Source organism: Periophthalmus magnuspinnatus, chromosome 23, assembly GCF_009829125.3.
Source record: "Periophthalmus magnuspinnatus isolate fPerMag1 chromosome 23, fPerMag1.2.pri, whole genome shotgun sequence".
Lineage (NCBI taxonomy): Eukaryota > Metazoa > Chordata > Actinopteri > Gobiiformes > Gobiidae > Periophthalmus > Periophthalmus magnuspinnatus.
This window is the reverse complement of record NC_047148.1, coordinates 11,944,142-11,970,269: the sequence shown is the minus strand read 5'-3', so window position 1 is coordinate 11,970,269 and position 26,128 is coordinate 11,944,142. Positions and strand designations below refer to the sequence as shown.

The 26,128-nt window shown below is 40.7% G+C and overlaps 3 protein-coding genes across 6 annotated transcripts; 2 read left to right on the top strand and 1 right to left on the bottom strand.

Annotated features, from left to right (window-relative positions):
- Positions 1 to 243: 243 nt before the first annotated feature.
- On the top strand, positions 244 to 3,178 carry ikbip (IKBKB interacting protein). The gene is made up of 6 exons (XM_055231537.1): positions 244 to 623; positions 704 to 821; positions 1,037 to 1,920; positions 2,254 to 2,257; positions 2,331 to 2,549; positions 2,615 to 3,178. The coding sequence occupies exons 1-6, from the start codon at positions 415 to 417 to the stop codon at positions 3,176 to 3,178; spliced, it is 1,998 nt and encodes a 665-aa protein (XP_055087512.1). The 5' UTR covers positions 244 to 414.
- A 751-nt stretch (positions 3,179 to 3,929) lies between these two features.
- On the bottom strand, positions 3,930 to 10,823 carry ckap4 (cytoskeleton associated protein 4). Of its 2 annotated transcripts, XM_055231725.1 has the most exons (4): positions 10,759 to 10,823; positions 10,400 to 10,475; positions 5,712 to 6,244; positions 3,930 to 5,387 (listed from the first exon to the last, which is right to left on the bottom strand). In XM_055231725.1, exons 3-4 carry the CDS (start codon positions 6,027 to 6,029, stop codon positions 4,173 to 4,175), a joined length of 1,533 nt encoding a protein of 510 aa, XP_055087700.1. In that variant the 5' UTR covers positions 6,030 to 6,244; positions 10,400 to 10,475; positions 10,759 to 10,823; the 3' UTR covers positions 3,930 to 4,172. The 2 variants fall into 2 exon arrangements, with proteins under 2 accessions (XP_055087700.1, XP_033845320.1); XM_033989429.2 differs by lacking the exons at positions 10,400 to 10,475; positions 10,759 to 10,823 and having other exon boundaries at positions 5,712 to 6,301.
- Positions 7,363 to 25,361, top strand: bltp3b (bridge-like lipid transfer protein family member 3B). 3 transcript variants are annotated; one of them, XM_033989424.2, is made up of 24 exons: positions 7,379 to 7,717; positions 12,171 to 12,333; positions 13,529 to 13,567; positions 13,847 to 13,938; positions 14,025 to 14,214; positions 14,291 to 14,431; positions 14,754 to 14,921; positions 15,060 to 15,243; positions 15,317 to 15,400; positions 15,490 to 15,651; positions 15,802 to 15,948; positions 16,110 to 16,219; positions 16,316 to 16,457; positions 16,725 to 16,918; positions 17,011 to 17,724; positions 17,832 to 18,481; positions 19,757 to 19,902; positions 20,139 to 20,308; positions 20,724 to 20,874; positions 21,281 to 21,319; positions 22,378 to 22,634; positions 23,043 to 23,151; positions 23,236 to 23,393; positions 23,921 to 25,299. In XM_033989424.2, the coding sequence occupies exons 1-24, from the start codon at positions 7,674 to 7,676 to the stop codon at positions 24,047 to 24,049; spliced, it is 4,383 nt and encodes a 1,460-aa protein (XP_033845315.1). In that variant the 5' UTR covers positions 7,379 to 7,673; the 3' UTR covers positions 24,050 to 25,299. The 3 variants fall into 3 exon arrangements, with proteins under 3 accessions (XP_055087699.1, XP_033845312.1, XP_033845315.1); XM_055231724.1 differs by lacking the exon at positions 15,802 to 15,948 and having other exon boundaries at positions 7,363 to 7,717; positions 23,921 to 25,361; XM_033989421.2 differs by lacking the exons at positions 15,802 to 15,948; positions 21,281 to 21,319 and having other exon boundaries at positions 7,363 to 7,717; positions 23,921 to 25,361.
- Positions 25,362 to 26,128: the final 767 nt, after the last annotated feature.

The window sequence follows — 26,128 nt, the reverse complement described above, 5'->3', positions numbered from 1 at the left end:
GACGCAAGCTTACGTGGCCAAGTGATACATTGAGGTGCCCCGGTTAATTGCGAAACTATTGCAGGCTTTATAAAGTTAAGTGTTGATTTGGGTGTTTGCAAATACATGTTTCTCATCTACATGACTAATGCATAACATTAGCACTATATATTCATTTTTTTAACTATTGGGACGTTGACAGGCGTAGAACTACATGGCCAGCCGTCTAGTTTCCAATATTTTATTAGCCCCTGAACGCAGCACTGTGTAAAGGAGTAGAGAGGGGGACGCTGCCCAAGTTTTATGCGATTTGGGCAAAAGAGGAAAAAGTACGCAGTATGAGCTTAGTTGTGCTGGAGCAGCGGGGAGTTCATCTATAAAGGGTTTGTACTTTTTTGTACTTTACGTCAGTTGTTTGTAACTCCGGGTGTTAAAATGCCCAATGAGGTGAAGCAAAGGAAAAAGACCCAGCCACAGAAGCCTAGTGATGATACGCCTGAAACAGTGGCAAACGGTCCCGGGGAAGGCCAGAAAGTGAAAACGGCAGCTGTGCACGTCTCTGAAGGAGAAAAGAGGTCCTCTACCTTGGATTTCAAAGGCATTTTGTGTTTACTGTCGCTCGCAGCCTGTGCTATTCTGAGTTGGTAAGCCCTTACATCTTTTCCCATAGAAATACGGTGTTTTACGGTCTGCACAGTCTTACCTATGTGCGCGTGTGTTTTAGGGTCGTGCTGCAGCAGAATGAGAGGTTTTCTGAAATTGAAGAAAAGTTCCGACTTTTACATGAGGAAACCTCGCCTCTGGTCGCCATGGAACAAGAAATACAAACAGTTTCAAAAAAGGTACGTTGGATTTTACATCATCGACTATATCAATTTGGTATTAAAGAGCCGCATTAGTACAAGTTGTTTTGTGTATAATCATACAAACTTATGTGTGCAAATGAAGGCCAACTATAAATCTAAGGATATATTGCACACTTATCTGTTATTGAGTAAGCTGTAAGATCATTGAGCTCCTACAGAAACAGCCCTCCTGTTTTGTGTTGCGGCTGCAGCTCGCAGCTTCAGAGGACGACCTCCAGGTGGCGCTATCTACTGTTTCCCTGGCATCAAGACTTCAGGAGGACATCTCCACCCTTCATGAGGCTGTGATGGCGGTACAGGCCAATGAGAAGTTTGCCTCTGGTGATCTACAAGAGGTCAATGCACACTTTCTGAATGTGACTGAGACCTGGCAGCAACGTCTTGGTGTGATCAACTCAGATTTGGTGGCACTAAAGTCAAAGTCCCGCGACAGTCACGCTGAAGCCACAGAGAAGGTGAATGAGGCTGAGCGCAGACTTAAGTCCCTGGAGGAGAGGCTAGAGGAGCTAGAGGACAGTACCAAGAGAAATGCCCGGGCCCTAGAGCGCACGGAGGAGGACGATGTGAAGCGCGCTCAGAACCAACTCGACTGGAACACCAAACAGATCCAAAAACTTCAGGACCAAATCACTGGCCTGGTCCTGAGAGAGACTGAACTCAACTCTCAGCTCCAAGAGCATATCCCCAAAGCAGAGGAGTGTGAGCACCACCTTCCCAAAGTGGAGGAAGCAGTTCGTTCTATTCTGAGACTGGCGAGTGATCTGAGCGGGACTGAGAAAAGACTGGAGGAACTGACTCTCCAGGTGTTTGGCACAGAGGACAGCATGCTCAAAGCACTCAATGAAATCCTTCAGATCAGACAGGAGCTGGACACACTACACGCTAAAAACAGCATTCTCAAGATGAAGGACGAGCTGTCCGTGGTGAAAGAGGCGGTTCGTGAACTCACTCTGGTGCTGAGACAAAGCAATGATGAGAACCAAGTAGAGTCAGTCAATCACAAGGAAGAGGAATGGACCCTTGAGGAAGATGAGCCATGGGAAAATGAGGAAGAAGAGCCCAGTGATGACCTTATGCAATAATATATATATATATATATATATATATATATATATATATATATATATATATATATATATATATATATATATATATATGTGTGTGTGTGTGTCATTATTATAAGCCTATCTTGTTCCAATGCATACATTTTGATTATGTTATTTTTAAAAATGTTATTTAAAATAGTATTTTTAAAAATGTTATTTAAAAATTGTATCTTCAGTATACGATAATTACAAGTCCACAGTGTTGTTTTTACTAAGAATGGATGGATATTTTGCTTAAATTTAACACTTTTCTTGATAAAAAATAAATTTGATTAAATATGTACATTTATCCTATTTCATAGCTCAGTACAATTTCTTATTATGTATAAAGGATCTTTGAATCACTTTCACTCCCACTGTGGTTACTGCTGAATTTCAGTGTGAGAATGTGCGGCTAAAGCTGGAGAGTCTTGGGGCTCAGAAAGGTCTGGAGTCTGGACTGAAACGCCTGGAGCAAGACGTGATCCAGTTAAAAGACTGGGCCTTTGGACTCTCTGAGAAACAATCACAGCTCCAAACCAGTCTCACTACACTCAAATCTGCTGTGGGACAGATTGAGGACCGCACATCTGTCATTGCAAAGGACTTCACAAGCAAGGTACTAATGTTTGAATTTTTTTTATTGTCTGTTTAGTAACTGTCAGGATGCATGTACTTCTGTAGGTGGCTTCAGTGCGGACAGATGTGCGCAGGATGGATGGGCTCCGCTCCGAGCTGGAGTCTCTGCTCTCTCAGGTGGGAGTGCTGGAGGACAAGACGATGCAGGTGGAGCACTCCATGGTCAAACGGATCGGGGATGTCCTGGCCAACAGCATAGACCGAGTGTCCAATCTGCGCTCCTCTTCTGAGCGCAATGGCCAAGCTATAGAGCAGCTGCAGCACCGCATCCCTGAGCTGGTCTCTGCCGACAGGAACCTGGCGGAGCAGCTGAGGGAGCTGGAGAGTGGGAGGGCAAGGGTAATACGAACTGTGACGTTTGCCAGTAACCTCAAACCAAAGGTCTTCACCATTAAGAGGGACTTTGGGGCATTGGAGCCTCAGCTGACAGATCTCACTCTGCGAATAGGACAACTGGCAGAAGACCTAACCAAAAGAGAGCAGGAGATCCTGGAACTGAGACAAACACTGGTGAATCTCACCACAGTAGAGAGTGAACTAGGGCATGTAACAAAGCATGTTAGTGAAATTGTAGATGACTCTGATATTGAAGTGGATAGGCTGACATGAAGATGGACAACCTCTGCTTTATTTATGTTGATCTTGGCTCTGTGGTGAACTGACCGTTAAATGACTTATGGTGATGGTTGTTACGAGGGTTGCCTTTCAATTATACACTGAAATGTGAATAAACAACATTCCCCTGCTACATGTTTCTTTTTTCTGACTATGTGATAGTTTTAACTTACACAAAGACTAAGAGTGTTTTGTGTAATAATGTAACATAAAACAGAATATTGTGTGATAGATACATTTAAGGGAATACAAATATTACTACTAATTTATAAACCAGTGCAAAATATTAAATCATCCAAATATACCCCCATAGCATTTTTTTTTTTTACAGACAAGTTATGTAGGAACCTCGGGCAGACACTAGATGGCGTACCTTGGGAGGAGGTAAGTACACGTTTCTTCTTGGTGTGCCATTTAACTAACTTTTTTTTTTTTTTCAGGTTCATGTCTCTTCTAATTGAAAATCTAACTCACACCTAGATAATAATGCTTATTAATTTGTTCTTCCTAATATTGTGTGTACCCAAACACACAATTGTTATGTTGCTACTTTTATTGAATAAGTTTCACATATTTGGGAGTGTTTTTTATCTCTGTGACCTAGGAAATTTTATCAGCTATATTGCTGAGATTGTTTGCTTTGTCTTTTAATAAAAACAAAAATCCTGTCTGTGCAAAGTGTTAAGACTTTCAAAACACTGAACAAGTTTTAAGTAATTTTCATGAAATATAAAAATGGCACAATAGATGGATAGAGTTTTATTGTTAAAAAACTGGAGTGATCTAAACACAGCTTATTGCAGCTCAAACACATAAATCCAAAATTTTAAAAAAATACAGAAAAAGAAACAGTGCAGAATTTGTTTGGATTTCACAGATCAGCAGTCCAACATCCATATTTCTCATTCACTTCATTTTAAAGTTTAAGTGAAACTGTCCCACAGTGACCCATAATTTGGGATGTTATTATTTGTAATGCTATAGAGCTCTACTCTGTGACATCTGGAGGTGTCGATAGACTGGCCAGTGTTTGTGTGGTCTCCTGTAGTGCTTTCTGAAGAGCAGAAATGGCGTCTTCGTGACCCTCTAGCTTGGCGGCCTTCCCCTCCAGACTGTTGACCAGGCTTTGTAGGCTCTCCAGCTGCTCAGGCCTCACGCTGCCTGCACTGCTGCTCTCCACAGCCTCTAGCCGTTTCCCCAGATCCTCCACCTGAGCACTAAGGCTGGAGTCTGGGGAAACCTGTTGGACCTGAGTGTTAACATCGATCAGGCTGGACTGAAGCTCCTCCACAGAACTTTTTAGTACCACTAATTCCTCCTCTAAAGCCGTTATATCCTGCTTTGCTGCCTGACCCTGATCTGCCAGCGTGCTCTCATACGTGTCACACTTGGACATGAGAGACTCCACTTTAGAGGTGATGTCAGAGAGAGCAGTGGACAGTGAGTCCCCACTCTCCTCTGAGGCTTTGATTCTGGACTCTAGTTCATCTGATCTTTTTAAGGTTTGAGCCCTGGCTTCCTCCAGCTTGCTCTCCACACTGAGGACAGCCTCGGCTGTCTGCTTCACCTGGATCTCTACAGTTAAACTGGTATCCTTCACAGCCTGGACACTTAACTCCGCTTCCGTGAGGGAGCGCTTCAGGCGTCCCATGTTCTCCTGTATTGATGTCCGCACCTCTTCAATTTCTTGGGACAATGAAATTACTTCCTGGTTGCGTGTCTGCAGCTCCTCCCTTACTGAACTTATCTGCTGCCTGAGGGAGTCCACTGAAGCATCAGCTTCCTGCTTTGCTGTTCTTATTTCAGCCACAGTGTCCACAATGGCAGAAAGTTCCTGCTTAACCAGTGCAGGATCTTCCATGTCCCCCAGCCGGGCCTTCAGTTCAGAGAGTTGTGTCTGTGCATCCCCCTGAGCCTCAGTGAACTCTGTGACACTGGCCCGGATGGACTGACTCACTTCTGCCAGCCGCTCTTCCACAGTCCTCTCCAGCGAGGAGAAGTCCTTCTCACGTGCCTCTTTCACCTCGGTCATGCCCTGGGACAGGTCCCTGAGAAGATCATTTTGGAGCTTGTGAAGGGCCTCCTCCACTTTCCTGGTCTCCACCTCCCCCCTCTTCATCCTGCTGATGGCCCCCTCCATCTCCCCCCGAGTGATGCCCAATGACGACTCCAGGCCCTCCACCACACTCTGTAGAGACTCCACCTGGACACAGAGACAATATAAAGTCCAGTTACACTGCACTGTGAATAGACCCTTTAAACTGCACAGTTTACACAAAGTCAGACTTGTCAAAGTAAACCTTTAAGTATAAAAGGTTTTGTTGCTTTAATAAACAAAGTTTCAGAATGCACACGCCCCCCAAAAAGTACACAAAGTACTAAAGCTACAGTCACCAAAGATGACACATAGTGCAGACTAAACGATAAATTAAAGTATATAAAAAAACAAGGATACTAACTTGATTTTGCCATGCATTTATATTTTTTAAACATGGTCATTAATTAGAGATCCTGATGCATATCTTACCTGCTGAGCCACAGACTGCATTTTAGTGATGAGCTCTGCGTTTTGTTGTGCGTTTTTCTCATGTTTGGCACTTGTCTGGCGAATTTCTTCCATTACTTGCTGTAAATGAAAAGCTGCAAACCCTGCGGCCCCTAATAATGTGACATAAAATACAGCAGATACAAAAAAGCCCAGGCAGCCCCCGGAGCTGGACCCTTGGGTTGGGGAGCTGGTGGTCCCGTTGCTGGAAGTTTTTGGGTTCTTCTTTGGTACATCTTCTTGAATTGGCACAGTGCTCTTCTCAGTGGTGCTGTTCTTGTGTCGGTTTTTTGCAGTCATGTTTTAGTAAATGTAATTCTAGTTAAGTTAGTTGGGGTTCAGAGGGATGTAAACCTGTCTGACTGCTGCTGCTCCTGCCGCTGGTTTTGCAGTCGTGGATGTGAGCGGTTTGAGTCCAGGCCCACCAGAACAGTAGCGTATCAGTGAGCGCGTCGTGTCTTTCCCCGGGCCCTTTCTGCTGAGGTATGCGGATGGGGGCTGTCCCATGTTAAGTCCTGGGCCCGTGGCAAGCAAAACCAATGAATGATTTCTGCTCTGTTTTACGCTAAAAAATAACAACTTTCCTGTGCCACAAACAAACAAATAATTAATGTAATGATGTAATAACTTTTCAGTCGTTTCTCATTGCCTACTTCATTGAGATATCTCGGCCTATATAAGGAATTATAACGTTGCAATAGAGTGTAGGACTTGGGTAAAACGATCAGGACCTATAGGTCCTACAAAAGCATATTTCAGTGCAGGCTTCGTGTAGCTGTGCGTCAGAAGCAGTAGGCCTATAGATGCGCAAGGCTTCACACTGGCTCCTCCTTTCATACGTGGCAACTCTCAACTTTCTGGACACACATGCTTCTGTATGGCATTGGCATATATAGTGCTTTATTTTACTTTAGATAAAAGACAGAGAGGAAGTATCGTTTCCCCTTTACATTTAATATGCCTTGTGGTATCCTTTTATTTTATTTTAGTTATAACTTAAAGTGATAATAAAAGCTTGCTTAACAACTTTCACAAATTTCACTTTCCTTCTTTCTTTCCTTTGTCTAAAGATAAACGAACAAACAAAAGTCATATTGGTCACAGGCTATTTGCAGCTCTGTGGCTTCAAGCTTCGACTTTTCTTGTTTTTTTGGATGAAAAAATTCACGTCCGTTATCTAGGGATACTGAAAATATCAGTACCACAAACTATCTAGAGAAGCTGGTGCTGCTAATCATCAACACTAGGTGTCAGTAAAAGTGTGAATTGGAGGCCAACTGATGCATAAAGAGTTTGAGGGTGTTTCTATCTCAGGTTGTCATAGCCTGTCCAGAAAGATGGAAATATAAACATAAAATCAAGAATAATTCACTAGGCAATTTGATATCGTGAAGTAACGCGCAGCAATAATAAATAATTACTCTTCTATTTATTGATATGTTTATTTGTTTACAAACCTGTATTATATTAAATATTGTTCTTATTAATTGTATTTTAATTTATTTTCTATGATTCCAATGATCCCTGAAACCCGGTATGTAGCTATCAAATTAACCCGATGCAGATATTTCCTGCAGGCCCTGAACGGCACGCATGTCTCCGCCCAGACGCCGTGACACAGCCGCGTTTCCTCCACTCGCTCAGGTGTGATGTAGCAGTGAACGGCAGACGGGAACCCTTACGAGTTTGATCATCGATACATTATGTATAATGGCTTAAACAAACGACCACAAAGTCGCCATCGCTTCAGTGGCGCCTGAATGGCGTATTTTCCTTTCTCTTTTCTTTTCCTGTGGACGAAGCGGGAACAGAGCTGAGATGAAGACTGACAGCGACATGAGCAATTGAACTGTTTACCCCAACAGGACTAAGCTAGCGGTCTGGCTAGCCCTTTAGCTTGACAAGCAATACACAAAGTGACAGCTTGGATAAAACGATACAACCATGGCTGGTCTGATCAAGAAACAGATTCTGAAACATCTATCCAGGTTAGTGTGTTCTAGTGGTCACATTTAAGCAGGGAGCCCACCGGGATGCAGCATTCAACTGTCAAACTGCTGTTAGCTAGTCTGCATCAACATCCCAGCGTTACTTATTGTAGGCGCTTTTTTATGACATTTGTAAAATATTACATTTCGAGCCACTTTGTATGTGCGTTTGCATAGGTGGAGGTATCATTTCTGTAAATCCGACCAGACGTGTTGGCATGGCTAACACTAGCATTGCTGCTAGACGCTGAGAGGCTTATCCTTTTACACTACAGCAGGTTGAACCAGTTCTGATTGACTCGGGTATTTTCAAGCTGCAATCTCAGTCGCATTTCAAAATCAGGTGGTAATAACATCAGATTACGTGGTTGGTGTATATCTTTAAAACAGGTGATTGTATGAAGCATTTGTACAAGAGTAGTTTGTTTACACGTAGACTGTGCTAAAGGTGCTTCACTGTGACTTCACTTGACTATCATTTTCCTCGCAGTCGCCTGTTATCCTTGACTAGTTGGAGAGGAAGCCTGTTTCATCAGTTTTATATGCATTATTAATTGGTTTCCACTGTCCCCCTTGGTGGCATTCAAATGCACCACTTGTATTGTTTTTAATTTGTAGAAAAGTGTAGGGCAACTGATACTTCAAACGTACACATCAAAGCTAGATGACTGCTTTAGTTCCCAGTATTTAAGTATTTAATTTGTATAATCAGTGTTTAACTTTTTGCTTTGTAATTGTAAAAGGTTGTAGCTTTTAGAGAAACAACAAAAGAGTATATGATCTAAATATGGCTCATGATTATGCAGACAGACCGGTTTCTAACACCATATGTGCCATAGTGCTTAGTCACTATTGGCTTTAGTAGACGCCTATGTGGGCATTGATAAAATAATCCAATTACATTCATTATTAATAGTTTTTCATCCAAGGGCATTACAACACCATGGGTTGCGATCAAGATTTTAATGTCCACTGTACTGTGCAAACATTACAAATACAATCATGCCCTTCATTGCTCCTTTGATTGCCGTCCTTGCCTTTGTGTGTGGTGGCAGCAGTACTTCTGTTTTCCCTGAAACATTTCCCTGAAACATTTCCCTGAAGCATTGACTGCTGCTGAGTCTGACCATTACACTGCGTTTTGCTCCAAAGCTTCACCTCACAGAAAATTTACACCAGCACAATGTTGGACTAGGGCTGTTAACCAAAATTTAATTGAGATAGAGACTAGCACTTATTAATGATTGGCTGCAGGTGCCTAGGTTTGGGTATGAGTCCAGAGGGAGTCTTTTTAGGTTAAATGAACTGGATTTTGACATTGAAACTAGAAATGCAAATTATATCATTCTGCGTTTGCACTGGGTAAATGTCTTGAACTAAAACACGAAATTATGTTTTTGTAAGTAATAATAAATCAGCATAACATTTGTTATCAGTAAAAGCTACCTCCTATTTAGGGACACAAATAAGTAGTTTTTATGGAATTTAAAATCTTAGACATGGTTTCTTTTAACAAATGAATTCTGCTCCAAACCACGTGCTTTTACTGTCAAATCTGACCGTAGACCTCTCAATTAAAAACCCAAGCTGATCATTGATGACTAGAAATGACTGAATTTCAATGAAAATGTAATTTGTAATGTAACTCTTATTCTGAAAGATTAAAATGTCTATGTGGAGTTTCCTACTTTATTTGTGGCCATAGACTGTTCACTCCACAGTGACTGGCGATGATGCAGCAGTGTGGAGGACCTCTGTATTTGCGGCGCTGTTTTTCAGATGCACTGAAGAGCTTTTATGGCATGACTCATGACTGAGGCGTACTGTGGGTGTCTTCAGCTCTGCAGCTGTGAGACTGAATGCCTGCTCAGCGCTGCTCTTGTGTATGTGCGATGTCTGAAATCAATGCTACAATTTTAGCGATCTGACACTGTATACTATGTCTTCTCAATACCAGAGAAGTGATGACATATTCGATTGCTGACTTTTATAATTGCCTGCATTTTTAGTTTCTGTAATATTTTATGACTGATAGCTTCACATTCAGATGCTTTGGTTCCATGTAGTAAATTGATTCCATGTAGCGAAGACATAAAAGGTACAATAGAAGCTGCAGTTAACTGAAATACTGTGCTTATTCTGCCAGTCTCTGACCTAGACATAATGTAGGTTTACCCTTTAAGCTCAGTGGTACATACTTTTCCATTGATTCTTAAGTCCCCAAAACATCTTAAAATAAATAAAAATAATTGAATAAAAAAAGTTTGGTCATTAAAAGTAATTTCTCAGTCGTCCAGGCATGATAGTAAAAGAAAGACTTTGTGATCCTCGAAGTTTTTTATAGACCAAACCTTTTGTTGGTCATCCCATATCTGTAAAAAATGAACAAACATAAAAGTTGAAAAGTGTATATAGGATGTGTAGATGGAGATATGGCTAAAGGCTCAGTCAATTTTCATATAGTATTGGACCTTCTGAAATAACGCAAGCATTGTAATTTATCCCAAATCATGTGGAGTAAAAATATTATCTTTGCATTGAAGAAATCCTGCTTATCAGAGTAACTGTGATTATTTGTGTTTGTAGTATTTGTCTCCGCCCATATGTTGTTCATATACAATCGTAAAAGCAGTGTAGATTTGATTTCAGTAAATTACATAAGAAAGAAATCAAATGAAATACCTGCTTTCCACATTTTACCAGTAATGCCCATATTTGTGGCGAAGCTGCTGTCTCTTCTTTCCATGACAATTTATACCTGAAATGGAAGAAATAAAATGCCAACGATTTAATGCATTTTTTACAACTTTGCTTGGCCAGCTTCTCTCAGTTCTGGTGTCCTCGAATGACCCCTTGAGCTGTGATTTAAAGGTTTGTCCCAATGTTATTTCTTGACCAACAGTAGCAATTTCAGTACATCCTAACAATCCTTCATTTTCCTATAGCCTTGGGAAACATATCTTGTTGGTATACCCTCAGTTGAAGTAGCTAAACTGCAATAACTGGATAAATTTGCAAGACTGTAACAAGTTTAAACAGACCTTGAAGAAACTTGCTGCCTTGAGTTATAATTTTGTATCAAAAAGCTCCACAGGTTCCTATTCCCGTTATGGTTCACTAGAGTGATATGGGCCACCTCCATCTACTGTCGAGGGTGCTAATAATGACTCAAAAACATGATGTCAGTTGTTGTTCACAGCCTTGTCATTACACCGTATAATATTTGAGCAGCGGATTGATTTATTGATGAAGGCAGAGGACAGAAAGTGGAGAGGAAAGGAGACGAGGCCCAAGGGAGTCCCACAAGCCTGTTCGGGGGAGGAGGGGGAGATTGCCAGCACCTGATACTTGATCGGCTGTGAGAATAAATATTTCACTGGGCAAAGCAACTCGGACGATGTCACTGCTGTTGCCCTCTGCTTGTGTTTTTGCCCAGTGTGAACAGTCTGCCATTTGGTCTGTTGTTGAGTTTGTTTCCCTATGTGTCTCTGTTGTTGACATTGTCTTTAAATAATTCATAAGGAAGTTGAATGAGAGGAAACTCTGAAGCGGTGAATGGAAAGCCACAGGTTAATGCCGTCCGATACAAATTATTTATTGAGAAATATGCCTCACTCATCGCTAATTCTACTCTCCTTGTATAAACTTACACTGCATTAATTTGTTTTGTTGTTTGTAAAAGTTAGACCAAAACCTCTTGTTACTGATGAAACAAACTTTTTTGTGTAATGTCACAAAAATGTTCAACTCCACTCCCCCCCCTTCATGGTGACAAAATGGACTAACTTCCTCTCTATAACATTTCAGTAATCATTATTTTTCCTTATGGTTCTTAGTCATATTAAAGTGAGTAAAATGTGTCCTTTGAGCTTTGATCTGGTCCTATTCAAACTTACAGGTGTGGCCGAGATTAGCCAAGTAACAAGATTACACCTCACTGCAACATGTGCACTAAAACGTTACCTAACGTTTTTCAACATTACTTGATGGCAAAGGATTTGTGCTTGGCGACATCAACATAATGATTCAATGCACATTTTGTTGTTGAAAATTTCTACTGAACAGATGGCAAAAATCTGTGAACCATCAGCCACACACATGGCTAAATATTAACAGATAATCAATAGGAGATATGGACAGGTGGGCCATGCACACAGATTTATTTGTACTGTCTGTTTACTAAAGCTAACAAGCAAATCTGCCCCAAAATAATTTTCCCAATTATATGTCATGTTTACATTATCATACAGAACAAGTTCTCACATCTCAGTCTAATATTTCGGTGTATTTTGAATGTTGGTACCCTGTTGTATTCATTTCATTGCTGTAATCCTAAAATACAGTGCCCATTCTGTCCTCATCCGTCATCCAAATCTTTGCCAAACATTTGCTGCTTAAATTAGGCCAAAACTGGAGCTTCTAGCTGATTTCTCTTGTGTGCATGTTCCCATAGGTTTGCCAAGAATTTGTCTCCAGATAAGATCAACCTGAGCACATTGAAGGGGGAGGGGCAACTCACTAACCTGGAGCTGGATGAGGAGGTACTGCAGAGCCTCCTGGACCTGCCCACCTGGCTTGCCATCAACCATGTGGGCTGCAATAAAGCGGCTATCAGGGTGAGCCCACCACACTGGGGATAAACCTCCTATACAATTATCATCAAGGCTGGACTAATCATAATTCATTATTGAAATCATAGTCAATTTCATATTTAATAATTAATGCCCAACTGTGTAGCCTCCACCTACTTATCTCCATAGAAATGTTCCTTTAGCCATAATATTTTACAAATATGGCACAAAACATATTTATCTCCTTCTGGAAAATGTTCCGACGTATGATTTTAACTTTCTATTCATGGAATCATGCAGATGACATGCCACCTCTTCAGAGTTATGCAGTATTGCTTTACTATTCACTATTTTATTATTTCTTTTGTTATCTCATCAATTAAGTGAAAATGATGACCAAAATCATTATTAGTTGCAATCTCACTATCATTGTGTGTATTAATTATTACTGATGTAGCAATAATTAATATGGCAAGTAAAGTAATATTATGAAAATGTATAATGACATGGTCCTCCATCTTTTACAGAGCTTTGCAGTAAAATGCCAAATTGTGGTCAAGCAATGAATGAATCAACTCACCCTCTTTTCCTTGTGTCAACATACATATACTATATACCATATACAGAATATGGCATAATCTGTATTTATTATCAACATTTCTTTTACATTTGCTGTTTGAATTTGCATGTTGTTCCAGCCAAAACTGAGTGATCCATGAGGTTGCATCATTTCGAGTAAACTTTTCCATGATAACATACGCCTGTCACTGTGTAAAGTCTCTAATGTCATTGCTGATGCTGCACATGTTAAAGCTCTGGAGCGACTGGTCCCTCCCTGGAAACAGTGAATGAAGCTTTGGTCCGATTTACTTTGTGACTCGACTTTTATTTTTATTCTGCCCAAGGTCCCAAGTTTCCTGACGCGCACTGTAACTAAGTAGGGCATCTTGCCAACAAGCATTCTCTACACTGTCTGTCACTTTATACAATAATGATTTCTGTTTATATTTTTTGTGTAATGCGTATAATTTTGGACAGTGATATTTTGAACTTGCAAAAGAACTGATCTCTTTAAATGTGGATTTTTTATTCCAAAGTAATGGCTCTTTGGTCAGTTTTGGACGTAGAATTACACCCCCTAGTGGGCTATAATGGTCTCCTACATGCTTCTACATATGTGCAGTGTTCTTACTACAGAAATCATATAATTAACTATTGTTATGTTTTCTTGATTTTACAGATACCATGGACAAAGTTAAAGACTCACCCTATTTGTTTGGTAAGCCTTATTTGTGGTAACACAAATTAACAATAACAATAATAACGTGTAGTAATAAATGTGACTGTAATGGCTGCTTGATCAGCACACCAGCAGAAAGTCGCTACATGTTATTTAGCACAAGGGATCTTAATTATGGAGTACAGACTGTACAGATCATTGTGGAGTTTTCTTCCCTCTGTGCAACAGGCTTTTGGACAGGCCACTGGAAAATGCTAACAACTGCTAAAGAGCATAAGACTGCATTTTTAACAAAACCTCACTATTTACATTTTCCAGACTTTGGATAAAGTAGTAATGGAGATGAGTACTTGTGATGAGCCACGTCCTCCCAATGGCCCATCTCCCCTAGCAACAGCGTCAGGTCAAAGGTAAAATTGTCTTCGCAATTTTTTTTGACAGATTTATTTTCTGAAATATCACATAACTCTCGCTTTACCTTCCCTTTGTACTACAGTGAATATGGCTTTGCAGAAAAGGTAGTGGAAGGCATGTCTTTGTCTATTAACTCCATCGTGATCAGGATCAGTGCAAAGGCCTTTAACGCCTCCTTCGAGTTGTCTCAGCTGCAGGTGTACAGTGTCAACCCGAGCTGGAGCATCAGTGACCTGCGCTTCACTCGCATCCAGGACCCTCAGAGGGGAGAGGTGTGTGATGCATTTTAAAATTTGTTTGTCCCTGTTGATTATACTAATATTTGCTGATAAAATTTTTTTGGTCCAGATCCTAAGCTTTAAGGAAATCAGCTGGCAAATGATCCGCATTGAGGCCGACGCCATCCAGAGTGCTGAACACGAGGTGATAAGTGCCCCCATTCGCCTCATCACCAACCAATCCAAGATCAGAGTCACACTCAAGAGAAGGGTAAGGGGTACCTAGTTTACAATACAGAACACCTGGTCCTGACCAATACTTTTTTTAATCTTTATTTTTTAAAGATAACTGGGCTATTAATTCATTAAGATAAAAATGTAAGGTGCAAAAATGTAATTTTTTAAAATACCGCTACTAATACCGCTAGTAAGAACTTTCAACCCCCACCGTCCTACAGATATCGTTAACAGGCTTAGTTATCTGCAAACAACATTGTGATTTTTTTTGTTTTTTTTGTTTTTCCTCAATGTACAGCCCTGATGATTTGTTTGTTGTTGCACCCCTTTGTATACCTCATGTTTAACAATTACAGATTAAAGATTGTAATGTGGTGGCCTCCAAGCTGATTCTCATCCTGGATGACCTTCTGTGGGTGCTGACGGACTCGCAGCTCAAAGCTATGGTGCAATATGCCAAGTCTTTGAGTGAGGCCATGGAAAAGTCCAATCAACAGAGGAAGAGCTTGGCCACCGAAGACCAGGTACTCACAGTGACTACCCTTTCTGAACCGATATGTAAAAGTCTGTAATGCCACCTGCTGGATAGATTTACAACTGACATATTATGAAGCTCTAAATGAGAACTTTATTTAAATATAATCAAACTTATTGTTCTCCAGGTATCGTCCTCTACACCGCCATCAACTCAACAGGTGCGTACGCAACAGACATCGTCAGCAGCAGACCAGAGTGCAACTATGGCAAAGCTCTTCAGTGACTTTGACGTATGTGAGACGTCTCACCATCTTCAGATCAAGCACTTGGATCTGCACATCTGTGATGACATCCACGCCAAGGACAAAGGTAATGAGAACTTTTGTAAATTTACTCAAATCCATCTCACATTTTTATAATGTTTTCTTTTGTTCCTTTTCAGCTATCAACAATCGTGTCACAGGAGGAGCCATGCAGTTGTCCTTCAGTTCCATCACTCTGGACTATTATCCTTTCCACAAAGCAGGCATGTGGGGTTTTATAGTATATCTCAGCTCAAACATTACTCATTACTTGTGGTTATCTTTTTAATTTTCTCTGAATATATTTTTCAAGGTGGTAGCTGTCTTCATTGGATGCACTATGGCGAGGCCACTAAAGCCAGAGAGAGCTGGGCCCGAAGCCTTCTCGAAGAATTTAAGTCAAATGTGGATATGTTGAAGAGTGCCGTTCGAGACCAAAAGTCCTCCCCTTCTGCACACAGTTCACCACAGCATGGTAAAGGCATATTCACTGCGAGTGGTAATATGTGAGACTAAATTTACATTTGAGTGGTCTTGGAAATTCAGGGTTTGACCAAACACACATTAATGCGGTCAATCATATTGACTAGTATTTACCTGACCCCTGTGGGTTTTGTGTCCTCAGTGTCCCTTAGGGACGATGTGTATGGGCCCCTAGAAGGTCAGGAGAGTGCAGAAGGAGAAGTAGGGCTTAGAGAGGCAGAAGGAGGAGTCGTAGAGTGGGGCCTACAAGCACAGCCTCCAGCCCAATGCTGCTGGTGCCTAGAGCCAGGTACCATGGTGTGGTGTGCACAGTTTGGTGCAGTGATACACACCTCTCATTCGGATTAGAGTTTTTTCCTTTTACCAACTGAGTGATGCTCTGTGCATTTCGGCTTGGAGTGCTTTGTCTTATTTTATCAATTTCCTAATACTTGACTTGTTGTTTTTCAGGTAAAATAAACACCACCTCTTCCTTCAGTCCACCTCCGCCTCAAACTCCCAAGTCTCAGCTCATGTCGAGCTCATTAGTTCTCAGGATGGCCGATTTTAGCATTTACCAGGTTTGTGTCTTCACTTTTTTAATACTGTTACATTTTGTGTGCATACATTGACATGAATTATCTTTTGACTTTATATTTCAACACAAACAATTTTAGGTTTCAACAGCAGACCAGCGCTGCTCTAGCCCCAAGACCATGATCTCCTGCAATAAAAAGTCTTTATACCTCCCTCCGGAGATGCCAGCCATTCATGTGGAGTTTACAGAGTACTACTTCCCCGACGGGAAAGACTACCCCAGTAAGACGCTGGTATTCTTTCCTATGCGTAGCTTATATTTATTAAGTGACAGGCTTTGAATCTAATCAGTACCTCACTGATGTATTGTAATTGGCTTCTGTAAAGCTAAGGAGATATTGATTTGTGAAATGCTCACAGATCTTCCTGATTAATTGCCAAATTTCTGTATATTACAAATTTCATGCATAGGTCATCTCTAAATGCTACCAGTGATGAAATGTTACCATAAATATTCTAAAAACAAAACTCCTATCTCTTTCCACTTAGTCCCATGTCCGAACCTGTTTGCCCAGCTGAATGCCCTACAGCTAGTCCTCGATCCCCGCAGCCTGGTATGGCTCAACCTTTTTGCCCTGGACCTGAGGCAAAGTCTTGAGCAGTTCATGGAGATCTATAAACTTAATGACTCACAGAAGCCAGATGAGCATGTTGACATCAAGGTGGATGGCCTCATGCTAAAGGTAGGTATTGCAGCAGATGCATAATACAGTAGATAATACCATAATAAGATCATTGTTGATGATCAGATTTTCATGTCTGGCTCTCCTTGTAGCTTGTGATTCCCACGGATAAAGACCCTTCCTACCCTGCAGATCTTCCTCACTCTGTTTCAGTTCAGACGTCTGAAATGGTGGCCACAAACACACGACACCCGACAAACTGCACCCGCTCTTGTCTTGAAGCCCTTCTCCAGGCTTTTCAGGAGCAGGACTTCTTCTCCTCCTCTATCTTATCATTCCCCCGCTCCCCCTCTTCTCTACCTCTCCTTCATCCTGTCTTCCACCGTCACGCTCATGAACAAGATACAAGACTTCATGACATTTACAAGGGCCTTGTGGTGCCCACCATTGCCACGGACTCTCTGAAGATGCCAGCTGCCAGTGACTTCTGGGCGCTGCACTTTGCTCAGTTCTGGGTGGATTATGAAGGCAAGGGCCGGCCTCAGCCTTTTGTGGATTCTTTTCCTCTCACATTTTGGGCTTGTCAACCTGCGAAGCTTATCCAGCACCAACACAAGCGTAAAGATGTCAATGAATCAGGACTGTACAGAAGCACATCTGCAGATGGTGATGGGCGATTGCAGAGGAAGCGTTTACTTAAGGAGTATTATAGCAGTGATGGGGCTCCAGCACCATCACCAACTGCATCACTGCCTCCCACTAATGGACTTCATAAACCACTCTCTCTAGACAGTCTCTCCTCATCTTCAAGCAAAGAGGCAAATTTACATGTTTTGGTGCATGTACACAAACCCTTAAGTGCTCAGGTAAAGTAGATTTGTTTAAAAAGCACTAATTGGTTACAATTAGTTTAAATATTAATTAGGATTCTATTTTATTTTCCATTTCTAATGTAATTAATTTGTGTGTTTAGGTGAGCCATCAACAATATGTGTTCCTCATGCAACTTCAACGCAGTATCAAAGCTTTGCAGCAGACTTTACAGCAGGATCTTGAAGAAAGGAGCTCAAAAAAAGACCGCAAGGACAACTGCCCTGCTGCAGACCAGCAGCCTTTCACTGCCTGCCTGGGCCTCCTGCTCCAAAGTGCAGAGGTGTCACTACTTTTGAAGCCTGTGCCCCATCCCGAGGGCTCTCCTCTGGCATCTGAACTGTCTCCCTCCGAGAGCAGAGGGACATTGGACCCGGCCCGTAAACCAGCAGATGGAGCAGACAAGGTCCCAGAGGAGACAGGTGCAGGGTCAGAAAGTGGAATGGCCAAAGGTCCCTGCACTGTAGACCAGTTGTTGTGTGGAGAGATCTTAGAGGAGGAAGTTGCTCAGGGAAGGACTCCCCTTATACCAACTTCCCCCACAAGATGTTCAGACTCTAATCATAAAGTCTCATTGGATGAGAGGACTTCACCTAAGAACTCTGGGAAATGGAGTTCAGAGGAGGAGGTCAAACCGCTGGGTGAATCTGGATTACCCAAATCTCAGAACTGTGATCCTTTGTGTGATCCACTGGGTAGCAAGGACTATAATGACAAGATGGCTGCTGGGAAAATGCCACAATCTGTATCAAGGTAATTACAAAGTCATACAATATCATATACTGTATATATTTTCAGAAATGTTCCATATCCATTATGCCATATCGTGACTCACATTTTACATGTTTTTATTTTTTAAATGATTATTTTATGTTACAGAAATTGACTGCTTTTTATAGCTTTTGTTTGTCATTTAAATGGTCTTCTTTACAAATATTTCTATGATCAAATTTTTATTCAAGTATTGATCTCAACTGCAACAACAGGTTACAGTCCGATTACATTTTTCCCCCTTTTCAAACCCCCCACCTCCGTCTTCTTTACAAATATGAATGTGGGTGTTTTGAACTGCTTTACCCACATGAGAATCAGTCTGGCCGTCTTGTCATTATGTTACAGACATTTTTAATGTTTGCTATTTTATGTACTACTCACTGTGTGGATTTTGATTCTGTTTGTCTGCACTCATCTTCAGTCTCATTCATCCTTCTTCCTTTACTGCTGCTAAAGCTTTGCTTTGACCCTTGAGAGGTGTGTTTTTTCTCTCTATCAAGGAAAGGAAGTTTGTCTGTGGTTTCTGATCTTCTCAGCTCCTCAAACTCCAGCAGATCCACCTCCCTTTATTCCATGTCCAACATGTAAGGATCTGTGCTAACTACTAGGAGCTGGGCTGCACAACTTTTTTACAGAGACAACTAGTGTATATCCACCCTTTTTTCTCCAACAATTAGTCCCCTCTAGAGTCTCAAACTTATTTTATTGCAATTGTAATTTTATACTTCTTATTATGTGGGAGTATAAACACTGCATGCAAATTTGCCTATGCAGCATTTGATTATTACACATTGCATATATATAACATTAACATGGTGCAGCCCTGCTGATGTGTGTGTGTGTGTGTGTGTGTGTGTAGGTGTTAATCCGTACCCTATACTAACTCAAGAACTCACTAGGCATGCATTTGCATGTGTGCATGACCCAGTACTTGGTAATCTGTATATGTCTTATGTGGAGTTTTGATTTCCCTGCCCTTTGATTCTTACCTGTTGACTCGTGTTTGTGATATATGTATAATTGTATGTATTGTGTGGCACAAGGAATCAATGTTTTAAGATTATAACCCCAGTTTTGTTCGAAGTCTTAAACAAAAACACATTGCCTTTCATTTTTAATCAATATTTCAAAATCAAAGCAATGACACAATGACAAATCAAAGCAATGACACAATGACAGTCAGACTAAATGCCATTAAGAACCAGTATTTCTCTAATTGTAACTTAATAAAGTTTTGACCTGTTTGTGTTGCAGTGGTCGTTTGATGAGAGATCGCTCCCAGTCAAATTTTTCAGTGTCATATAAGAACATGAAGAAAAGTCCATCTCTTCAGTCATTGGACAACATTTCAATAGACAGCTGCATGGAAGATGGTGACCCTTACAATCTCCTGGAAAGAGGTAACAAACAGGCTGTAGTTTTAGGTTTATTTTGTGATGGTGCTATGCGGACTTTGGCTTAGTGCTGCACAATGTATCACCATCTAATCTGTTTGAGTTGGCACAATTATCAAAAATTGTGCACCACCTTTTAACTTACTGTGCACATATACTGACTTTTAACAGCAGGTGGCAGCATTGATCTTGTAACATATTATCACAAAGACCATAGACTCTGGAATGTGTTTGGTCCACAGATGATGTCTCCATCTCAGGCTTTAAGGATGTCATTAGTGAACATAGTGCCACAGAGAGTGCTATGGATAATGCTGCAGAGGTGGCGATGGGTCAGAACCAGGATGGGGGCGCATCTCCGGACACCGTGAGCGCCACCTCACAGAGCATCGACGAGCCCACCAAAGATATAGTAAGACAAGGATGCGTATGTTCATAGCATTACAGAATTTTAAGTCATCATTTCAGAAGGAGGGCAGGAGCCTATATAACTATTTATTTATTTATTTATTTAATATTATTTTATTTTACAAATCTCATCTTAATTAATCGTATTGTTCCAAGTACATTCAGCTGACTTTGCCATGTCTGTGTTTGAATATTGCCACCACATAAAATGTTTGTAAAATATTTATTTTGTTTTTTATATGAACTAAGTGAAAGCATCAAATTTCAGATGCACAAATTCTGCCATATTTGGCTCGCCTTGCTTTCTTTGTAGAATGTTGCGATATTATGTGAAGATAACCTATAATACCCAACTGTAAGCTCTTTTCTTTATTTGGAGATGAAGGTTGCTCATGTGTACTGTGGAATGTCTCCCTTAGGTGTCCGTACTGATGCTAAAGGTACAGTCGGTGTGTGTGGGCATGGAAGCTGTAGGTGAAAGCACAGCTGTGGCTCTGGAGGTGGGTCGAGTCATGTCCAACCAGCTCGGCAACGTCAGCCTCAGACAGTACCTCAGCAACCGCAGCCTGGGTAAGAAACACACTTCACTGAAGGGGAATGAATCTAAAGAGCACGGTGTGTTTTTATGCACGGAAATACATACAGCATAAGTTAAATCTTTTACATTCATGTTGGTACATGAAGATTCCATATCATCATCAGATCGTAGAATAGAATACTTTTGAACATTCCTAACAAAGCAAACAATAAGTAAACAAGCATGTGGCTGACCCTCCACCAGAAAAGTTGCAGAGTACACCTTTTAAAATCAAATACAAGAGACAAACGCGTAAAAGAAAATAACCCAAACAAACCTACAGCTGTTAAACCCCCTTGGGAGGAGGATCAAGTGAAAAACATTGTTTTTCTTAAATATGCACATGTGTATTCAGACTAACAGTCACTCCTCCACTTACCTTGCTAAAACTCCCCACAGGTATGGTGAATTCTGTATCAATACCTGCTCAGAGCCAAGGTAACTGCTGAGTGTCAGTTCACCATCTGTATATTAACCGCATGCTTTTCACTGTGTCTGCATTTGTGCTTGTGTTTTCTCATATGAAATCTCATTTGCAGACCCGACATATTTACTGTATGTTCATAATATTGACGTGTGCCAACATTCACAATTTTCCAGTTACAAGATTTTTCTAGTAACATTGACTTTCTTCTGTCCATGGTTGTGTGTGTGGATCACTTAAGGGATTTGACAGTAATGGATTGAGTAGTCCCATTACTTGCAACATTAGGCTTAGAATTTAAAATGTCTTCTTGTCTCCACATCACTCACTGGATGTAAATTAACTGCTATGTACCCTGAGAAATACAAACCCCTAATTGGCCCACTGTTCATTTTCCCTTCTGACTCTCTCTTTGTCTTGCTCCTCTCAACCCCTCTGCAGCAACATACAGTCTTGTGCTCTTTCAGTCCAGTGATTCAGGGGATGGTACATGTGCCAGTGTTGCCCCTGTCTGCTTCTGTCCACCCCGTCTCAGCAGAGGAAACCACTCGTTTCCTCCTTATTGTTGTTTTTACTAATCTAAACACCTCCTTCTCTAGGGTGCATCCACTTCCATCACTCCTGTCTTATCATGGTCTTTCATACTGTGCTGCCGGCTTCTCTCTCTCTCTCTCTCTCTCTCTCTCTCTCTCTCTCTCTCTCTCTCTCTCTCTCTCTCTCTCTCTCTCTCTCTCTCGCTATTGCTCTCGCTGTCGCTCTCTCTCGCTGTCTCTCTCTCTCTGTTTCTTTCTCTCCCCCTCTCTCTCCCCATTTTGCCTCAACATAGAGTATGTGCCAAGAATATGCAGGGAAATTTGCACAGAATCCCAACCACCACATTTAATACCATTCAACATCATCATTGTATTGTATATAAATGGTTGCTCTCCTATCTTTCATTCAAGTCATTAACACCTTCTTAATAGCAGTGATTTTGTCTTTCTGCTTGCATTTGTGCACAACTGTCAATTTGCTTCCTTTAATGGTAGAAGTTTGGGGTGCTTTATCTAACCACTGCTTGTATCTCCCATAGCAAGTGGTGACGTCATCTTGGGGGTACGGGGTTTCCACGGACCAGAGGTCTGTGCACGTCTAGAGTCTGGACCTAGTGCTGCAGTCCACTCCGAACTAGCCAAACGCAATGGCTTCTTGACTCTGCATCTCCAAGGTTACCATGCAAACTTCCTGATGTCCACACTGCGTAACATGGCCCACTTTTTGGAAGATTACTCTGCTCCACAAGTGCTACCAATGGAGATCAGTGTTACTGACACACACATCAACCTAAAGGTAATGCTGTTCAACAGATATAATGTATCTATAACTCCCCCAAGAACAGACTGTATAAATATTTTAAAGTTGAGGAGCAATGAGCCGTTGCACTGACATTTTCCCCACAAAAACATAATCCTGTCAGCAACTTTTACAGTATATAGCCTGTGCTTGCCTGTGTAGACTCCATATCTGTGTTTCTATGTCGAAAGTTAAATAATTTGAACCATTGCCTAATTTGAATTTGGATCTGACCAAAATGTTTAATGACATAGAAAGACCATTTGCCTAGACTCCAGGGTTTTTCACGGCTGGGTGATTTCTCCTGATGTGGAAACCTTGATGTGGATAATTTTTCATTTGCTGCTTAATTTTTTCTCTAACTCTGAAATGGTACTAAAACAGTGCTAAAATTCTGTTCTCCAGGATGATGACCCCTCCGACGGTCCCCCCAATTCTGAGCCCTCCCCCATCACTCTCCATGTGGACAGTCTTATAATTCACCGAAAAGACGATGGCTCGTTCAATATAGGAGGTACTCTTCATGCATAAAAATCAAATACACATGTGATATTCAATAATTCATTTATTCACGTCATGTCTCTATGGTGGCTTGTAGTGGACACAGCAGCACAAGACAAAATCAAAAGAGGGAGACAACTCACCGACACCTGTCTAACCCCAGTCCCTGAGGCTGTAAGAAACATCTGTGGCATTTCAAAGACTACACAGACCCCTGCCCCACCCAGCAGCCCCCAACCCTCCAGCAGAGAAAAGGTATAGCTCTGCTCCCACAAATGCATACGCATACCTAGGTTTAAAGGTTTAACAGACTTACTAATCTGGCTGATAAAGCTATTTAGAATTTCAAATGAAGATTTGGGGAATTGTAAGGTGTTAAAGGTTCTACTGTGTCACCTTTTTGATGGTGGGTCTGCCACGTGCTTGTTTCCATGCAGATTTTATTTCTTTGGTGGGAATTTTCCACAATATCATGTTAAAATAATCCATTGCCATGGAAACAAGCAATTGCTCAAAGTAAGAATGCATGCATTTCAAGGTATTTTCTAACACCTATAACAACACACTGAACATATATTAGTTTAATGCTATAAATGGAACATTCCAGGTAAAGCAATAACTCTATGGACACAAGTAGATTACATACCCCCCACAAGAAAAGTTTAATTTTTCACCTTTTAAGTATTGTTTTATCAAGTATTTAATACTAATAATACTACTTTACTACTACTTAAATAGTAATTAAACAATTTTTTAATATTTTTTGATGTTTATCGGAACAGATGCTGATTGACGAGAATGAATGCCTCAAAGTGGAGCTGTCCCGAGCCAAGATGGCACTGGCAGAAGCTCAAATGGAGAAGGACTCCCTTTTGCACAGACTCAAGAGTCTCAAAGTGAGCCCCAGCTAAGGGCTGACTTGGCTCTCCTCACCCTCCCACCAGCCGTTTATTCATTCAGCCCACACTGGACCGCAGTAAATAGGACGGCTGCTGATGGGCGAGAGAAAAGGTCACCAAAATAATTCAAGTCGGCATCAACAAGGGCAGGCATTTCTGGAGTAAAATGGTTCTCTATGTGTGCTTATTTATGAAATGAGCCACATTGTGACTTGAAACGTTTAACCATTTCCTTCATAAAGCAATGAAGACTTAAGTGGATGTTTTATATATTTCCGTGTTGCTTTTAAGTTTTCCATTGAGTCTATCATTTTAAGAAGGCCATGAAAACAAAAAAATAGGCTATGTCTGTTAGTGCAACGAGAAAGATAATTTATGTAGGTGTGCCTAATGAATATAAAACATTTTAAGATAATTTCTGAACAAACTCTGAATGTCATGTAGTTAAAAGAATGTCCTAACTTCTGAACAATTGATTTTGCACTGTAGAAAATTGTACTTTTCATTGAAGACCTTTTTATTTGTGAAAGGAAATTAATGATGCCTTCCCCATGGCCTCAGATGATCAGACATTTGTTGAACCTTGTAAACGAATGTGAACATATTTTCTACAAAACAAATGCAGTGTTTTAGTTTCATTCAGAACAAGCATTTTATTCCAACAATAGTGACTTTGTATCTAATTTCAACTGATTTGTCTACAAACCACCCACATGTACGTATCTTCATATTTTTCTATGTGTAAATAGAAAAAATATGGCACTTTTAACATTCTAGCTTTGTATATACACCTGAAAACTGTGAGAGAGTTTTGCTTAAGTGTCTTGAGAGCTGTTTTCATGTGTATGTCTTAAAATGAGATATAGGATAAATAAGGGTACTTAAAGCAGCTTGAATGCATACAGTCTATTTGTGTTAATATGTAAAGTTTAGATCTTGTGACTATGCCCACATCTGCTGCTGTTCAATTGCCCATATGAGAAGAAAAAACTCACATGTTAACTAAATATTAAGAGTTCAAGAGTTACAATAGTGAACTTTTTTTTACTAGCACATGCTTTGTCATAGCACAAGTGACTTCTATAGAGTCATCCATAAGTCATAATCTGCAGAATTGTCTCGACCAGGAAATTTCAATGAATGCATACCATACTAAGTTAATATAGAGATTTGAAATTAAACAGATAAAATACTTTCTTTCAATGAAGGTCCGACTGCTCTTCTCAAGGCAGGTTTAAAAGCAACATGACACGTTGTATTCAGTTTGTTAAAGCTGTTGAAATACAAAGTACTAACAATAAAAATCTATAATTTAATTCATTATAATTGTTTGTATGTTTTATGATACTGTTGCATTTATTGAACCCACACATTGTCCGATTTGCACTAGATACACAAATATCAAGGAGGGACCTAATTTTGAAAAAAAAAGAAAAAAAGCTCTTATGTAACAGCCACGTGTAAATGTTGATTAAGGTGTTACAAACTTGTACCTAAGCAGAAAAGGAGCAGTACAATGCAAGACCTTTAGGTCAAATGAGCTGGAATCGGTTTGGACAGCACAGACATGAATGGTCATGACATTTTAAGACTGAAGGAGAGTAGTGACTCATAGGACTTAAAGAGGAGAGTTCAGTGAAAACTTTAAAGTTTAATACTTTAGTTTCTGTAAGTGTGTGTGTATATATATATATATACACACACACATATACACGTATACACATATACACACACACACAATGATGATGGGAGATTTTGACACTTTGTGTCTATTACTTTTATTAAACCTTTGGCAGTGTAAAGCCAGTGCAGTCTTCACCAACAAGTCCAAACATGCAGTGTGGCGCGTGAGGGGCCCCGGGTGAGGCCGGTTCCCAGGCTGTCAGTGGAGACGATCATTGACACGAGCTCATTAAAATACATCTTTTCAAAGTTTGCTTATATTCTCCATTCACACCTATATGAGCAGACACACTACATCTTTATATCACAATGTGATATTTCTATTTCTAGCGAGATACGTTTGTGCGAAAGTATGCGTATTTGCGCGTAAAAATGAAAATGTTATTGTGTAAAAATGGGTGAGTTTAA

Excerpts from the sequence above, each read along its gene's own strand:
- ikbip (XM_055231537.1), top strand. The coding sequence starts at position 415 with ATGCCCAATGAGGTGAAGCAAAGGAAAAAGACCCAGCCACAGAAGCCT. Across the intron at positions 624-703 it reads GCCTGTGCTATTCTGAGTTG|GGTCGTGCTGCAGCAGAATG; the intron begins GTAAGCCCTTAC and ends CGTGTGTTTTAG. Across the intron at positions 822-1,036 it reads TACAAACAGTTTCAAAAAAG|CTCGCAGCTTCAGAGGACGA; the intron begins GTACGTTGGATT and ends TTGCGGCTGCAG.
- bltp3b (XM_033989424.2), top strand. The coding sequence starts at position 7,674 with ATGGCTGGTCTGATCAAGAAACAGATTCTGAAACATCTATCCAG. Across the intron at positions 15,401-15,489 it reads TTATCCTTTCCACAAAGCAG|GTGGTAGCTGTCTTCATTGG; the intron begins GCATGTGGGGTT and ends ATATTTTTCAAG. Across the intron at positions 16,220-16,315 it reads CCGATTTTAGCATTTACCAG|GTTTCAACAGCAGACCAGCG; the intron begins GTTTGTGTCTTC and ends AAACAATTTTAG.
- ckap4 (XM_055231725.1), bottom strand. The coding sequence starts at position 6,029 with ATGACTGCAAAAAACCGACACAAGAACAGCACCACTGAGAAGAGCACT. Across the intron at positions 5,388-5,711 it reads TGCAGTCTGTGGCTCAGCAG|GTGGAGTCTCTACAGAGTGT; the intron begins GTAAGATATGCA and ends CTCTGTGTCCAG.